General features: G+C 36.8%; 1 protein-coding gene across 1 annotated transcript in view; it reads right to left on the reverse strand.

Moving 5' to 3' along the window:
- Window positions 1-4,274: 4,274 nt before the first annotated feature.
- The window catches only part of DCTN4 (dynactin subunit 4), a 36,788-nt gene continuing 22,960 nt past the window's right edge, over window positions 4,275-18,102 (reverse strand). Inside the window, exons 6-13 of the mRNA XM_027841995.1 lie at window positions 16,926-16,999; window positions 16,554-16,666; window positions 16,128-16,237; window positions 13,487-13,560; window positions 10,877-10,931; window positions 10,327-10,434; window positions 9,499-9,596; window positions 4,275-6,913 (exon numbers count right to left, since the gene is read on the reverse strand). Coding sequence (XP_027697796.1) covers window positions 6,700-6,913; window positions 9,499-9,596; window positions 10,327-10,434; window positions 10,877-10,931; window positions 13,487-13,560; window positions 16,128-16,237; window positions 16,554-16,666; window positions 16,926-16,999 — 846 coding nt within the window. The 3' untranslated portion in view covers window positions 4,275-6,699. The remainder of the gene's footprint in view (window positions 6,914-9,498; window positions 9,597-10,326; window positions 10,435-10,876; window positions 10,932-13,486; window positions 13,561-16,127; window positions 16,238-16,553; window positions 16,667-16,925; window positions 17,000-18,102) is intronic.

The raw sequence follows: 18,102 nt of genomic DNA on the forward strand, positions 1-18,102 counted from the left end.
CGGCCATAGAGTCGCCCCCTTCTTACACACCCACTCCTTCCGCCCAGCGTCCTGGAGTGTTGCTTTGGTAACCTGTTTCCTAAGCCACAGGGCTCAGGATGGTGGGAGAGCATCTTTTGTGTCCTCTCAAGTCTCTGCCCAGGAAGATGGAACAGGACAGAGATCCTGTACGATGATGCAGATTTGGCTAAACTAAACCCCAGGGAAAGACCATAGGCTAAATGGTGGGGGTCAGGGCATTGTCAGCAACCACTCTGGGCAGCTGGCACAGAACTGAGCAGCCTCATCTGTAACAAGAGCCTCCCTTCTGGTATTATACTATTAGTCCCCACCACTCAGAGGTGGAAGAGGGCACATTTAGGCCCAGACCTACCTGAAGCAGTATTCTTTTCTGTGTCCCAGAAAGAGAATAATTTAATTTCAGTTCAAGTATTTATTAAGTCTCTAGTACGTATCAAGAACTGTACTAGGTGCAAATATAAAAGTGAGACAATCTGTACTCAAGGAGTGTATATTCCTTTGATTATTGTTGTTGTTCAGTCACTCTTTGTGACCGCATTTTGGGCTTTTCTTGGCAAAGATACTGGGGTGGTTTGCCATTTCCTTTTCCAGCTCATTTTACATATGAAGAAACTGAGGCAAATGGGGTTGTGACTTGCCTAGGGTCGCACAACTATTAAGTGTCGAGGCCAGATTTGAGCTCGGGAAGATAAGTCTTCCTGACTCCAGTCTCAGCATTCTATCCACTGTGTCACCTAGCTGCCCCATTCCTTTGATGTGGATACAGTAAGCACACAGGTAAGTAAATCCAACGTACACACAAAACAATCATAGAATCCCTAGAATGTTTCTCTGATCTGCTGCTTTTCTGGAGTTCCAAAGTAGCAATGAACCAGGATGCTCCAGTGTTTTCTGGAAAAACACCTGAATTGAGGGGAAGGAGGAACATTACTTTTGTGGAGATAACGAAGGAAGATGTCTTTCTTGTCCTAGAACTTTTGATTCCAAGATCTAATCATAAATAGCTTAACTGAGCTTTGGGAAGTCTCCAGTGGCATGAGAAATCAAAAGATATTGTATATATCCATAATAGATATTAAATCCTACCTGGGAAGGACTGAATATTCTCATTCAGAGGAACTACTTCTGTTTCATTCCTCTCATCTGTTAAGTAGAAAGTGAACGAAGAGTTTTAAGATCTATTAGACTATAATTTCTGCAAGAGCAGGAATTGTGTGGTATTCAAATTTTGACACCCCATCATAGAAAGACAGCAGCATGGAATGACTGCAGAGCTGGCCTAATTATTCTCTGCAAGAATATTTACCTTCTGTTTTGTTACAGGTGAGAAGTAATTAAATACTACTAATATAAACCTTATATTAAGGACACATACTTTTAAAGATAGTCTATGAACATGAGTTTTTTTTTTTGTTGTTGTTGAGGCAGTTGGGGTTAAGTGACTTGCCTAGGGTCACACAGTTAGTAAGTGTCACGTGTCTGGTGTGAGATGAAATTTGAACTCAGGTCCTCCTGAGTGCTCTATCCACTGTGCCACCTAGCTACCGCCTGAGGTTTTTTGTTTTTTTTTAAACACTGATATACAAACTGGGATTCTTCATTCTGAAGAAAGTTACTGGTTCCTCTCTCCAGCCCCACCCATATAAAGAATTTTGAAGTGAGAAATAAGTATGAATGAAAAAAAATAAGCCTATTTCCCAGTCCTTTTGTTGGTTACAAGTAGGAAGAAAATGAAAGGAACAAAATAGATCCATCAAGTAGAGAAAAACCACCTTCTTTGTGTGAAACCAAAACTTATGGCAGCGACACTGAAGCCCCCTGAGGGGCAAGGAGAGGAAGTGATTTGTGGCTGCCTTGGAGTTGTCTCCCAGAGGACAGTGAAGCCCTGTGGAGGCACTGACTACTTCATGCTTAGTCTGAAGTCTTCAGCTAGGGAGAAGGCCAAGGGGTCAGGAAAGGCAGGAGGCTTGTAATTGTACATGGGATACCTGACAACTATTCTGGCAACATGTAAATTTCCACCTGTCTCTCTACTCTGGCTAACAGCTCAATTGTAACTAAATGACTTGAACCACCCCAGTGATCCTGGGACACAATGCTTCCTCTTTCAACTAAATGCTGTGATAGAGACCAAAGGGCAACAGGTTACCACTTACAGAGTTTTAATCTGTCATCTTTCCAGCTACATATAAGCATTCCCTTCCCTGGCAACTAATGATACGGGGTGGTAATCCCTCTTGATTGTGACAACTAGGATCAGGGATAATTCTCTCTCTTAATATAGCCAATTAATATACAGGCAATTCCTAGTAGCCAAGTGGCCAAAATGGACTCTAGCCATAGACTCAGTATTTCATTTTGAAAAATGCCATTGTAAAGTACCCACATACATGTTGGGCTATAAGCTCTAAAAATCAATTAGCATTATCTACTAGGTACCAGATACCATGCTAAGTGCTGGGGATACAAAGAAGGGCAACAAGATGGGCCTGGCTTTCAAGGGGTTCACAATCTAATGAGGGAGACAACATGCAAACAACTATGGACAAATCAGACATAATCAACAAAGGAAAGACACAAACATTAAGGAGGAATCATGCAAGGCATCTTGCAGAAGGTGGGACTTCAGCTGAGACCTAAAGGAAGCCAGAGATTCCAAGACGTAGAAGTGAGGAAGGAGAGAGTTTCGGGCATGTGAGACAGTCAGTGAAAATGTCCACAGTAGAGCGATGGAGTGTCTCATATGAGGAACAGCCAGAAGGCCACTGTTTGCAGAGTAAATGGTGCCAGGTTATGGAAGGATTGAAAACAGAAGATTTTACATTTGATCCTGGAAGCAAAAATGAGCCAATGAAATTGGTTGAATTAGGTTGGGGGAGGGAGAGAGGGAGAGAATGGTCACATTTGCATTTTGGGAAGATCAATTTGAGTGCAGATAGGGAGAACGAAGCTGAGTGCAGGACATATAAGCTATAAAAAACCAAAATATTATCTCATGTAAAACTTTTGTTGTCCAGTCATGTCCAACTTTTCGTGACCTCATTTGGAGTTTTCTTGGCAAAGATCCTGGAGTGGTTTGCCATTTCCTTCTCTAGCTCATTTTACATAAGAGGAAACTGAGGTAAACAGGGTTAAATGATTTGCCTAGGGTCACACAGCTAGTAAGTATCTGAGCTCAGATTTGAACTCAGGATGATGAGTCTTCTTACCTCCAGGCTTGGCACTCTATCCACTGTGCCATCTAGCTGCCCCATGTAAAACTAGTAATAAGAAATAATGTATGGATAGACATCTAAGGTACCTTAAAGATCTGAAGGTTATTTTGCAACTCAATACTTCTCTATTGGTTCCTAATGTCATAAAATCTTATGCTTACAAACTTCTTTTCCTGTTAAATTATGCTGGTGAAGGAAAATTACACAAAGGAAACTGACATAAGATTTAAAGATTAAATCTACAATTTTAAGTAAATACTACATATAACCAACAATCACTAAAATAAGCAAACATTTATTAAATGGTTACTATATGCAAGGAACTGTGCCAGGCAATGAGGATACAAAGAAAAAGGAAAAACATTCCCTGCCCTTAAGGGGCTTATATTCTCCAGGGAAAAACAACACACACCTAAATAAGTAAATACAAGAGAGAACTAACAAGCATGGGAATATCTTGGATAGGAAGTGGTACCTGAGCAGAGCTTTAAAGAAAGCTTAGGATTCCGAAGTAAGTAGAGAATGCATTCTAGACTTGGGAAATAGTTGCCTATGTAAAGATACACAGATGCAGATAGCATCTGAGGAAGAACAAGTAGGTCCATTTGATAAGAACATACTTTGTGAAAGGGAGGAGTGCGAAATAAGACTGAAAAGGTAGGTTAGGTAGGCTGAAAAGGTAGGTACTTCAAATATTAAGCCTAAGGAGTTTGTATTTAATCCTAGAGATGGTAAGGAGGCATTAGTGATTCCTGAGCTGGAAAGTGACATGGTCAAACCTGTGCTTTATGGAGGTTTTGGTAGCCCTGTGCAAGAAGGATTGGAGAGGGAAGAATACGGAAATAGGAAAACCAGTTAGGTGGCTACTGAAATAGTCCAGGCAAGATGTGATAAGGGCTTGAACTAGGGTCTTGGTTGTGTGAGTGGAGAGAACACAGAGAGATGTTGTATAGGTAGAACAGACAAGATTATGTAGCTGACTGGATATGAAAGGTGAGGGGGGAGGAGGAAAAGTTAAGGAAGAGAAGAGACATTAAAAATTTTTTTGTCTTCTTTATTTCTTTCACTACATTAAGTTAAGCAGTAAGGCAACACAGTAACTTGTCATTAACAAAGATCAACACAGAATGCCTCTTATTCCCCTGCAAGGAATAAATGAGATACTTCTGCAAAAATACGCACAGGATTTTGCTGGAGTCACTCCTAAAAGCATTTAAAGGAAAATAAAACTTTGGTGGGCTAAATAAACCACCATTCTAAGTTTAATAGCTTTTGGTTTCCAAAATAATAGCTAATAATAGTACCAGTAATATTCAATTTTCCTGCAGTGATAGAGAGTAAGTACTAAAGAATCTTTCATGTAATCTAAGACAGAACCCCAAATTCACTAGGTGTAGTAAGTGTTGAACCACTTCCACATACACACTTATACCAGTCTGTACTAAAAACTATTTCAAGGAAACATTACGCCAGTTAGCATTGTTATTTTGCAAGTTAATCTGGATTCTGAAGAAAATCTTTATGACCAAAGCATTTAAGTGTTCTGTAATATATGGGGGATGATAGTAGCAGTTGCTATTATCTCAACATAACATTTAAGAATAAATACCAGCTACATTTTATAAACTCATGCTTGTACAGCTGTGTGTAATCTATGCAAATTTACAAACACATTAAGGTATTTTTTTTGATACCCATTTCCTTCACCAGCGAACATGGTGCAGTGCCATCACAGCAGCCTTTCTGACAGTAGAATGAAGATTAGATAATTCTTACACATAAAAACACAAGCTCTTCCTGTTGTCTGCCAGTTACTCACACCTTCCTTTTTCAAGCTCCTAACTGTGTTTATTATCAGTATTTAATAATATATGGGTAAGAACATTATTCTTTCCACTGTGACATATTTGTTGCTCTATAGGAAAAATGGTCAAACACAACTGGTATACTCTAGATAGTGCAACAAACAACTTTTTTCTAATACTACATTTTTATTCATTTCATGGGGCAACAGAGAAGTTAAAATGCCTACTGGCTCTCAATTATCAAATTAGGAAGTGGCCTCAAAACTAACCTTTGAAGGTGCATCCTGAAACAGACACCAATCTTTCAAGAAAAACACAAGCCCTATCAGAATTTAGTGACACTACAGGGATGGAGGATGGGCTTTGCAGCATGTTTTACTAAAGGTCTCATTTTCAATTACAGCAACCCAACATACCAATTTAGCTCTTAAAATGGGGATTTAGCTTACTGAGTACAAACTGATGAAGTGAATTGCTAGAGTTTTTCTGTGGGACCCTTTCAGCCACTTTATTTGCCAAAATCAAAATAACTACCTGACAAATTCTAGGTATAGCTAAATGCCAGGAACCTAGGAATGGATGGCAGTCTTTTTTCTTTTTTTTAAATGTTCATTTTTGGATCTAAGAGCATACCGTTACTAATTTTTTCCTTAAATTTCCAGAAAGAACATAAATTTAAAACATGCCTAATAACCTAACCTTTAAAGTTTTAAGCATACTGATCTTATCTACTTAAACTTTCTTTGGGCTCTGGGAAATTTCCAAATGCTAAAAGCATTTGACGTTCCCAAATACTGAATTAAAGATACAGAGACGGAAGAGGGAAGGAAAAAAAATCACTTCCTTCAGCAAAATTTTTTGCAATACTTAACAAATGAAATTTATCATCCTTGGTCTTGTAATTGCCTGCTTTTAAAATACTTCTTTAAAAGAACACATTCTTTCATTTAATATCGCAATCTTGCAAATGTCAGGTGTTTCATTTCACGTTGTGAACAGCAGAACATGTTCCTAACAAAAATGCAAGCAACAGCTGCTTAAGAATCAGAAATCGCTCAATCATTAAGCAAGCTATTACGGACATGTCAGTTTTGAAGTAAGTGGTGGAAGATGCTTAGGGAAATGGAGAGATCTATTTAGACTGCTGAAGAAATTTCTAGTGGAATGCTGGTACATTAACAGTGTTCTATTTCTAAATATTGGCCAAATAACAGCAGGCCCATTTTTGGGTACTGCTTGAAGCTGCTTCTGCAAGATTCTGGTCTGTATTCATAGGACTGGTTTGGAGACAGAACAAGCAGCACTTTGGGGGCTGTGACACTAATACCACTTTAGCAAGAGGCAGTAATGGGCTTAGAATGGCCACCTTTCTCTGTGCTCAAATAGTACTGCAGTTCAAAGTGCACAAGGGCTGTGAAGAAGTCACAAATTTACGTGGTGAGTATTATAGCAATGGGAAAAAGAACTGTAGTTTTTCAGCATTTCTTCTTCCTTGCCCATGTTTCCCACTTCCTGACAAAAATCAGTAGTGCATGTGTGTAGCGTTAAGTGAGGACTAATGAAGTTGTGGCTTTAGTGGTTTCAGTATTTCCAGATGTTCCATTGTGGTGTGAGAATCTCCATGCTGTCTTCTGAGATTTGCTCATCATTAGGGTCCATCATGGGAGCAGTGGGCCGAGACTAAGCTCCACGTGCTGCGTGAGCCAGATGACTTCAGAGCCCTGATCACCCTCCTCAAGAGGGCGAATTGGAGCTGCCAGGTTTTTAAATTCATGCTTCATCTTAAAACATACGGTTACTTCACCTTCCTCACGTTGTGGGGTGACTTTGATGAAAATGCCCACTTTGTTGGCTTTTCTGAAGGCTATGATGCTATTAGAGGAAGCAAGCAAAGTATTAAATTGCAAGTCAGCCAAAATTCCAGGAATCATGTTCATTTTGGTGGCACCAAATAGCAACTAAATTATGAAAAATAAGCAATTGCGCCTCATTTATTATTCCAGGAAGCTATCCAGTTTTAAAGGACAGTAATGAAAAGTATTTAGCTAAAACCAAGAACTGCTTTAGTAAAATGCCATTCTCCTAAGGTTTTCAGTAATTTTGTTTAACAGCTCATAGCTTTTAATCTAATTTCTAGACCAGGGGTCAGTAAACTACCACTCATAGGCCACAGCCTGTTTTTGTATGGCTTGTCAGCTAAGAATGATTTTTACATTTTTAATTAATTTGCTGATCTCTGTTCTAGATTATCATAAAAGGACTACTTTTTTTCTAAAAAGCTTAAAACTTTTTACATAATATGTTATGTAAGGCATAATATCTTTATAAGGCAAATATTAACAGTCAAATAATGGTATGTAAAATAGGAAAAATGTAAATTTCCAGATCTGCTTTCTCATAAGTATATGTGGAATTTTTATATTTAAAACTCTTACTTTTAACAGTAAAAGGACATTAAGGTAAACACTGTTCAATATGTCATCAATATTATGCTTAAAGAATTCAGGTATTCTAACATAAGGCTACCAATAAATGTGATATCAAATATTTACATACATTTATAATATAAATTTAAAAAGATCTGCATGTTACAATAAAAAAGGGAAAATTTAAGATCTATTAAATACAATGCCATGAAACCTCTAACTCAGATTCTATTATTTTTTGAACTTATGGCAATTTAGAAAGGGGTGTTCCTGAAGAGCACTACTTTAAAAATCCTAAATAACTGTAGTTGAGGGTTATGTTTACTACTATAAAGAATATTAATAAAATTACATGTAAGCAAAAACTTCCTAATATTTAGATGCAAAAGTGTGTCATGACTGTTGTGCTGCCTCAGGAAGAAGCAGCTTCCTCCTCCATAGGGGTCTTTGTTAAAAACAACTTACTGGTGTGAAACTTACTTTTTCATAGTGTAAAATAACAGGATAGATAAGATTCTATGGGAAATATTTAACTTAAATGGTAGTAAATGTTTTCAAATACTTTTGAAATATCCATTTATGTACAACTAATGTATTAATAACTCATGTTTACCCACTAAGTCGAGCAGGTTGACTAAGGGCCTTTTACTATTGAGTATTACTGGTTTAGTTTGAATGTACTTGAAAATAATAAAATTGAAAAAAATAAAAGAAAATAATAAAATTGAGTTTACTATTCTGTAATCCAGACCATATATTCTCTCCCTACTTGTTCGTATAAAATAAGGAAATTTAAATTAATTACTACAGTTAATAGCTTATATATTAATATTTAGGGGTATGTGTGCATGTAGCCAGCTCATAACCTTATGAGTTAGACAAAATTTTCACCTTTAAAGGAAAGAAAAGCAAAAAGGAGGAGAGATAGTCATGATGTTGCCATAGAAAATGGCTTTTAACCTCAGGCTGATGGCCTAGAAAGGGCTCCGGAGAAGCCTAAAGAGGGAACTGAGCAAATATGCCCCAAATACTTCAAGGCTATTATAATGAATTTATTCTGGGGTGAAATCCTACTAGCTTCCCCCTAATCCCATCTATCTTCCTTTTCTCGAGAGCAAAGACCAAGCTGAACAGGTAAAGCAGAGGCTGAGAAGTCTGAGGAGCCTCAATTGAGAGGAAAGTCCCTACTATTTCCTATATTAAGTATACTGTTCAAATGCTATTGTGCCTTCCTCTCCTCCCAGTTATAACAGTAAAATCTGAGCATGCATATGGAGAAAGTACATTGTATACTTCTTCAATACACTCTAGACCAGGGGTGGGGAACCTGCAGCCTCAAGGCCACATGTGGCCTTCTAGGTCCTCAGGTGAAACCTTTTAACTGAGTCCAAATTTTACAGAACAAATGCTTTTATTAAGAGGATTTGTTCCATGAAGTTTGGATTCCATCAGAGAGCTGCACTTGAGGACTTAAAGGGCCACAGGACTGCACCAAATATACTAAGTATCTCAGCAACCTGCTGTCTCAGATTTGTTAAGACCTGTTAATTCCCTAGGCAGGAGAAAATTCTGTGGATATATTGTACAGAGGTACTGAAATGGGGATGTGTCTACTCAAAAGGAGGATATTTGGTAGCTCTGGCCTAATAAATATCTTTTTATAAAGAATATATTTTTTAAAAAAGGTTTAGGTGACACAGAACATTAATGTCATTTTTTAAGCCAATGCCAGGGAAGATTTTTTTTTTTTGAAAGAGAACTACATGTAAATTCAGTTATCTCCTTGGCTAAAAATGCTATTGTTTTCTGCTATGATTTTATTTGCTATGTTAAAAAAGTTTAAGTGATATATGTTCAGGTCAAGATCATCCTGTACATGGTTTTTACTGGTTAGGTACAAGGTTTCTGAGATTCAAATCTACTGAATATACTAAAGGGAGAAAAACCCAAAGATTCCAACTGAAGATTCTGAGTGGTAGCCCACGTACTAGTCATTCAACAGCTATGTGGGAAGAGGGAAGAAAAACTTACTCAGGGTCATCCTGAAAATCCTGAGGCTCTGCTAATTCATCATATTCTGCTGCTGCATCCTTGCCAGCTAGAACAAGTTCCTTGGGAGGAACAACCACCTGCAATGTAACATAAGGAAAATGACACTCCTTAAAACATCGCTTTTCAAACTGTGTTGACCTTTGTGTATAAAACTTGGAAAAGCCATAATTCCCCCCATATATGCACATACTTTAAATCTTTAAATGATTAGATGCTTTATACGATTTAAAACCAAACCAAATCAAACTTGTTTGCCTGAACCCAGTCTATTGTGGAAGAGGTACAGAGGCAGAATCATGACCAACTTTCAATCCTCTATTCCAGTGGGGGAGGGAGGGTCTAAGACATCTACACTGAGTGAAATCCCCAAATTACACAGAAATCTGAATCATTTGTTTTATGTTTCCTCCCATACCAAATCTGTTAATGGAACTATTAATAAGAGTGAAGAAGTGACAGTTTAGACTATCATTTCCTCCATTTGATAGACACATCAAGATTCAGTGCCAAAAATCAAAAGTGGAAAATGTAGCATAAAAATTACTAAATAATTGAAAGTTAAATGAAGGTGGAGGCCTTCTCCTTCTCTGTCCTTACTGTATAACATGCAAAATGTCAGATTATTGGCCAGTAGCAGTTTATACCCGGTGAGAAACTTTTGGTTTAAAAAATCAAATGCTAAGTACATTCCCATATATGAAAATGTACAGAGAACCAATTGCTACATGAATGATACCTAGATCAAACTGGCTCTTTCTAGGCAAAATCAGTGTATGCTAAAGCCAGCACAAGACAAAGCAGTTCTACCTTTGCAGTACTACTGATGTTATCAGGGTCTCCCTCTTCACATTCCAACAGTGTAACATGGGTAAGGTTCTCCACTGGGTTTGTAAGAGTCAGCAGGACCTGGCTCTCCTGAAGAACAATAAAACATGCACGATAAGAATATTCAGGCAAACATTCTGTAGACTGCTAATATTGCTGCCACTCTAATGAACAGGACTCAAGTTCCAGACAACATCAGATTCTTCTTGGGATAGTCTGTTAGATACTCCAACAAACCATCCTTTTGTTTGTGCTAAATTATAATCGGCTAAACCTCTAATACTGCAGCATCACCATGGGTGTCACTGACTCCTTTGTTACCCATAACTGTAACTTTTCTACTGACACTTCTTAGCTGTTACTGACAAGATATTACAGCTAATCTCACCCCCTTTTTAGTTGCACCAAACTTCCTGCTCTTCTCCATCCATTTCCTCCTTCCCTCCCCTATCCCCTTAATCCCCATCCAGAAAATCATCATGGAACAGCTTTCACTTTAACAGACAAGATGCTCTCTAAAGGCAGCACTCACCTTCATGTAGCGTAGATTGGGGATTGACATGATTCTGACTTCTGGGATATAATTGCTATCAATAAATATGAAATAAATATGAAGAAAACAAATGAACATTAGTTCATCTAAACTCAATACAATTCTGATTCTAATGAAATTTTGAAATAAACTCAACAATCTATTAATTAAAGCAGGAGTTCTTAAACTGGGGTCAGTGAATTTGTTTTTTAATATTCTGATAACTGTATTTCAATAGTATTGGTTTCCTTTGTAATCCTATATTTTTATTTTAAGCATTTAGAACCATTCTGAGAAAGGGTGCATAGGCTTCACCACACTTCAAAAGAGGTCCATGATGCCAAAAAGGTGAAGAATCTCAGCCTTCAAAGATTCATGAGGTGTCTGGTTAAAACTGGAGTCATTTTTTTTCTAGCTAGCACAGATAAATCAAGAATTTTCTAGTTAAGACATGGAAAGACAAGAAAATTTTAATGAATTAAGGTATCACTGTTCTAGAGAACACTGAGAGGACATTAAAGATAAATGTAAAGAACTAATATATTCAAGGGCAAAACCTAGTCTCCACTGGAGAAAATTAAGGAAAATGGACATTTTATAAGACAGCATACACAGAGTAATAATAATAACTACCAGTTGCATTTACATAGTGCTTTAGGGAATGCAAAAGACTTTACATACATTATCTCATTTGAACTTCACAACAGCTCTGTGAAATAGGTGGTGCAAGCAAGATGATCCTCATTTAACAAAGGAGAAAGAAATAGGATCTCAGAGGCTAAATATCTTGTACAGGGTTATATAGGTAGTATCAGAGCTGGGATTAAAACTCAGGTCTCTTCTGACTCCAAGTCTAGTATTCTTCCCATTACACAATGCAAAAATGTTGTCAACCTCAATAATAATTAGAGAAACGTAGCAAAAAAAAAAAAAAAAAAACCCAACTCACAGGCACTACTTCATAGCTCCTACGTTTGCAAAAATAATTAAAAGTGACAAAACTCAATGCTGCTGGAATTGTGGGGAAATAGGTGTACCTATATATTGCTGGTAGAACTGCAAAGCAGTAGAATCTTTTTTGGAAGGCAAACTTGAGGCACACAACAAAAAGTCACAAAAAGAATTATACCTGGTGACCCAATAATACTTTATTTGGACTATATCCCAAGACTGTTATAAGGAAAGAGATATGCTTAAAAAATTAAAAAAAAAAAAGATATGTGTATATGTTTGTGTGTATATAAGTATGTATGTATGTATGCATGCATGTATATAAATGTGTATATCAGCATGACTTATAATTTCAAGGAATTGAAAAAAATGTAATTGTGCCAGTTAGTGAATGTTATATAAAAATCAATGTAATGAAATACTATAATGACATTAAAAGTTGTAAATGAGAAATTGGAAAGATGTATATGAAGTAAATGAAGCAGAAAAAACAGAAGAACAGCACAGACATTATCTAAAAATAAAAATGTATAAACAAATACAGAGATGAATGGAAAGGGATAGAGAGAAAGAAACTAATAAGCTGTTATGGACATAATGTACAAAGAAATTCATTTTAAAGTGCAAAAGTTGTAATTTTTGTTTAAAGTTTATAATTTTTAAAAATATAAATGGTATGAGAAGCTGTTGTTGAAATACTAGGAGAAGTTCTATTAGAGTTAATCATTTGATTACATAAACAATACCATAGGGGCAGCCTGACCTTTCAGTTACTAATCACATCATTTGAAACTGCTATGTCTATCTAGCCTGCCCAGCCCTATTTCAAATACTTGTGCCTTTACACGTATTGATCAGAGCAACCGCAAGAATACAAAGCCACCATTCATAGGCTTTGCGTATTTAGATGGATGTTAAAATTGGAAAAAGGATCTTCCTGGATTTCATTTTGTCCAGGACTTCCACAGCTCTCCCACATCCTACCAAGCATTCAGAATTAAATAATTACAAAAATGTTTTTTGTCTGCAGACCTGTGATTACATTGGTGCAGGAAACCATGGGTAAGGAAACTCTCTTCACCAACACAGATTAGCAACTGTTCATTTCAGAAAGTTGCCTGCGGTACACTGAGGAGCGAAGTGAGTTTCTCAGGGTGACAAAGCCAGTACATGTCAGAGGTAGGACTTGAACCCAGAACTTAGACTGGCTCTCTATCCACTACATTGAGCTACACGACATTCTATGTTCCTGAAAGCATTTTCATATTTATGATGTTGTTTTGGCCTCAAAACAATTCTGTAAAATAAACAGGGCAGATATTATCTCCATTTTACAAATAAGGACATTGAAGTCCTGATATGTTAAATGATTTGCCTAAAGACACAGAATGTAAGAGACAGAGTTAGATATAAATCCAGTTCTTCCTAACTGGTAGTTTAGTATGCTTTCTACCATGCTATGCTGGATTCTTTTTTTAAAAAAATCATGGCATTCTCTTATTTTTGTAGCTGGCTTTTGGACTAGCTAGTTAAACCTAGAAATTATCCAGGGACACAAAAATAGCAAGATCGTTAAAAAAAACACAACAAACCCATGAACTTCTAATCATAAAGAAAAGACCATTTATACAGAAAATAACACACCACCAAAATACTCACACAGCAACAAGCTGGATTTTGAATTTGATGGATGTTGGATTGAACTCTGGTTTACTCAAATTATGTTCACATTTCTAAAAAGGAAAAAGCCAAATATTTAGAAAAATGAGCGACCCTTAATTATTGATACGACTGTTGTTTTCATTGAGAGCAGAATTTACTAGCTTTCTATAAAGTAACAAATACAGTAAAGGTGATACATTTGAGGTGAGGGTAAATATGGTTTTGTCTGAAAAATTTCCAAAATAAAAAGGATATAATACTAAAAACAAACCATTACTATGTAATAACACATAAATGCACCTAGCATTATGTTTTTTAGTAATATCTCACAAGGAATATTGGTATCTGCTTTCTAGGAATATACATTCTAAAATGGATAACATTGACAGAAAAAATACTTAAGATATGCAGAAAGACAAAGCAATAGAAATCAACAAGAAGGGAACTCAGTGGTCACATAAAGTGATGAGGAAACGGAAGCTCAGAGAGCTAAAATTATTTGGCCATTCATGCACTAAGCTATTAGCAAAGAAAGGATTAGAATCCAAGTTGCTTGAATTCTTGTTTATACTCCAAAAATACCAAAAATTTTAATTTCCACATATCCAATTCAACAAACATTTGTTAACATTCAGTTATAGAAGACATTAAAGATACAAAGATAGATATGATACAGAGCCTACTTTTAAGCAGTTTACAATCTAATGAAAGGGGGCAGTTGAGCCAACATATAAACAGATAACTAAGACACAAGGAAGAGTATGCTAAATACAAAGCAAATTTGGGTCTAGGGAATGCAAAATGAGAAATCTGCATGCGTATGTATACATCTATCTATCTATTTTATCTATCTATCTACATATCTATCAATCAAGAAAGACTGTTTTCAATTAATTGGAGGAAGAGGAAAATATCAGAGATGATTTCATAGAAGAGGTTGCACTTGAGGTGGGCCTTGAAGGAAGAGATTTCAATGGAAAGACATAAGGAACAGAGAATCCATTCTAGGGACAGAGGATGACATGAGCAAAAGCAAAGAAATGGGAGGAATAGGACAAGAATGGAGGATGGTAAGTCCAAGTTGGCTAGAATATGGATCCAGTACATTAAGGGGAATAATAGGAGTCAATGCTAGAGATGGCTGAAGTTAGACTGTGAAGGATTTTGGAGGGGATGATCAGAAGTTTTTATTTCATTCCACAGGCAATGGGGAATCACTGAAAGTTTTTGGATAGAAAAGCAATGTAGTAGCAAAGCAGAGTAGTGCATTAGGAAGACTTTTTGGAGTAGTCCGAAGGACAGACTGGAGAAGGGATAATCTGGAGGCAGGGAAACAAATCAGGAGGCTCCTATTACAATAGCCTAAGCAAGAAGAGATAAGATACTAAATTAGGGTGGTAGGAATGGGAAGGAGAGAACTGTTAAAAAAAAAAAAAGTATGTGGTGAAAGTAAAATGGATAGGAGCTAGCAACTGACTGGATGGTGTGGAAGGGAAGGAGAGAAGAAAGGGAAAAAATCAAAGATGATGCCAAAGTTTTGAGTCTCAATCAGTGAGAAGATGGCGGCATCATCAAAAGAAATAAAGAAGTTAGGAGGTAGAGTAGTTTGGAGGTTTGGAGAGAAGATAAAGAACTAAGTTTCAGGTAACAGTGAGATATTGAGTTGAGATATCTAGCAGAAAGCTGGAAATTCACAGCTGGAACTCTGGGTCTTGAGAGGTTAAAGCTGGAGATAAAAATTTGGGAGTCATCTGCACAAAGATGATAAACGAAGTCACAGGACTGCATGACAATTATCAAAAGAGAATGTGGGGAAGCTAGGTGGTGCAGTGAATAGAGATCCAGCCTTGGAGTCAGGAGGACCTGAGTTCAAATGCGGCCTCAGACAGTTGACACTTACTAGCTGTGTGACCCTGGACAAGTCACTTAACCCCCAATTGTCTCACCAAAAAGGAAAAAAAAAAAGGGGAATGTAGACAGTTATAACAAGAGAACAGATTTAAGAAAATAACTAATTTTTAAGGGCAGAAGGAAGATGGAAATCAAACAAAGGTGACATTAGGAACGATCAGAGACATGGGAGGAAAAGGGAGAAGAAAACATCAGTGGGGAAGGGGTGGTCAAAATGTCAAATGCTAATATCTGAGAGGATAGCAGGAGAAGAAAAGAGACCACTGAACTCAGTAAAAGTCACTGTTGACCCTGAAGAGGTGTTTCAGTTAAATGATGGGAAAAAAAGCTAGGTTGCCAGGGGCTGAGGAATGAGTAGCTGATAAAACAGTAGAATTAGCAAGTGCAGCAGATCAAAAGAGTCAAAATATACTATTTTGTATCCTCCTATCTTGTACTACTCTTTCCTTCCGGTAGGCCTTAGCAGGTATCCTCCCTACTGCCTAGAATGCTCTTTCCTCACATCTTCGTCTTGTGACATTTCCTTCAAAGTCCATCTCAACTGGTTTTTTTGCACAGGGCAATGCAAAAAAGATACTTAATAAATATTTATGGAATTAATTGTCTGTATCCAGGACATGTGTCTTGCCTGTGCATGTATTTCAGAATTAGTCAAATATGAATCAGTCTTGGTTTGTACTAGTTAGTCTTCTGAAAAGACGGCAATTTTTTGTGATGGCCGACTTACTCGACAGCGCAGGGATCGTTTGATCAGCAGATGCTTGTGTCGAGGATAGAGCTGGGAAGCACAGATTGGCTGGAAGTCGGGCTGTAAGAGGCGCTGATGCAGGGTAGTCACTTGGGATTCAAAAGAGAAATTTAAATTTACTTAAAGCTGCTTAAATACAACATTTAATCAGCAATTATAAAGTAATCACTGATATAAAAGGGTCATCTTTGGTTCTGTTAATTGTCTTTTTTAAGACTACTGCTTAAATATAGATCTGACTCAAAATAAAGATCCTTCTACTTTTTAAAAAGTCACATTGTTTTAATGTGTTTTGTGATCATTTTACTGTTGAAAACCATACCAATAATGCCATGCAGTAAATAGACCATGACTAATAAAAGCTCAATTCAAAATAAGTTGGAAACAAATAGTAAAGTCCAATACCCTCTGTTAGATTTACTGGTCTCGTATAGTAGTCTTCAGGAAGAGGCTCCACTTCTTCCACAGCTTGTGCTGGCTCAATCTTGATCTCTTTTTGGTCTTCTCCTTCCTTAAGGCTGAATGATGGAACATGGCAGTTTACTGAGTTATCTAATAACATATGGAATGAAAGCACCAAACCTTCCCCTTGATGAATACCCCATTCAGTTTACTTTTTAAGGTTAATAACATTTACCGTTTCTAATCTGTAATTCTAATCTTTAATTTGTTTCTTTTTTCTTGTGACAATTCCTATTAAAATTTTCCTCCCCTTCCCAGAATCTTCTGCATAATATCTGCCTTCCTCATCAATGCCATTTTAATGTCCAAACTTACGAAAGTCCTGCAAGGGTACTGATAGGAGCTCCAGCTCTTGGTCTCTGAAGCCTGGTTCCAAGGCCATATTTATCCTAGAAGAGAAAAAATTTCATAAAGATATTTATATCAGTCTGTCTTACTTATCAAAAGAAGGAATTATTTTTGAGACAGTATGAGAAGCGCAGGAGACTAAGCAAAGGAAAGCAAACTTAAAAAGCTCACCTTGATGAAATAAAATGTAGCCTTTCCCCATAAAGCTATTTTTTTTTTAATTTAAAAAAGTACCATCTATAGGTACTGAAACTAATCTAGCATTGTAAAAGTGAATTTAATTCTAGCTATCCTATCAGTCTAGGCACTTCTAAGACAGAAAGGGTGGTAAGATTTTGAGACACATGAACTACTGGTCATCTGGAACCCAAGTGATCTAGGGTCTTTTTCGAGAGCTCTTTTTCAAGAGCTTTAGTACCAGCAAAAAACCATGAAAGAGCACTTACCACTACATGAATAGTATGTTGCTGTGGAGAGCCCCCAAATAGCAGTAGGTTGCAACAGAGACAAAAAAATGCAGCAATAAGACAAAAAGCAAACTCATAGAGTAGGCAGATCATAATAGCAAAGTTGGAAAAACAGCAAGTGTATTAAATTTTTCTTTTTAGGTATACTCTTGGTTTCATAAATTAGTTATTCATATAGATCTATTAAAATTATTTATTTAAAACTTTGGCAAGGAATCTAGAATTGTGGATCCTCAGCAAATTTTATTGGCTGATTGGTACTATGGAAAATTGATAAGGATGCCATTCACCATTCCAATCAAGATATATTTAATTGACTTATCCAGCCTCCCTAAATTTTCAGTGGAATAAACTACTTTTTAATTCTCACGTGAATTCGTCATGTAAATTCTCATGTGATTTCCTTACATGCCTTTATTAAGATGGTAATATACCATATTATATGGTAATAATCCTAGAAATATGTGCCCCCTGTCAAAAAGCTTAACTTGCATTATAGTAGTGACTGCACCAAATCCTATTTGATTCTCTCTGCTCAAATGACAATTTATCTCACCAAATAAGTTGACAAAGAAAAAAATGACCACAATTCACAATTCTTGAAAACTCTGCCCTTAAAAGCTGAATGCTCTACCCATGACTCCCACTGTGTAAAGACACTGCTCCACAAATTGATG

Source organism: Vombatus ursinus, unplaced genomic scaffold, assembly GCF_900497805.2.
Source record: "Vombatus ursinus unplaced genomic scaffold, bare-nosed wombat genome assembly UNPS02014863.1, whole genome shotgun sequence".
Classification (NCBI taxonomy): Eukaryota; Metazoa; Chordata; class Mammalia; order Diprotodontia; family Vombatidae; genus Vombatus; species Vombatus ursinus.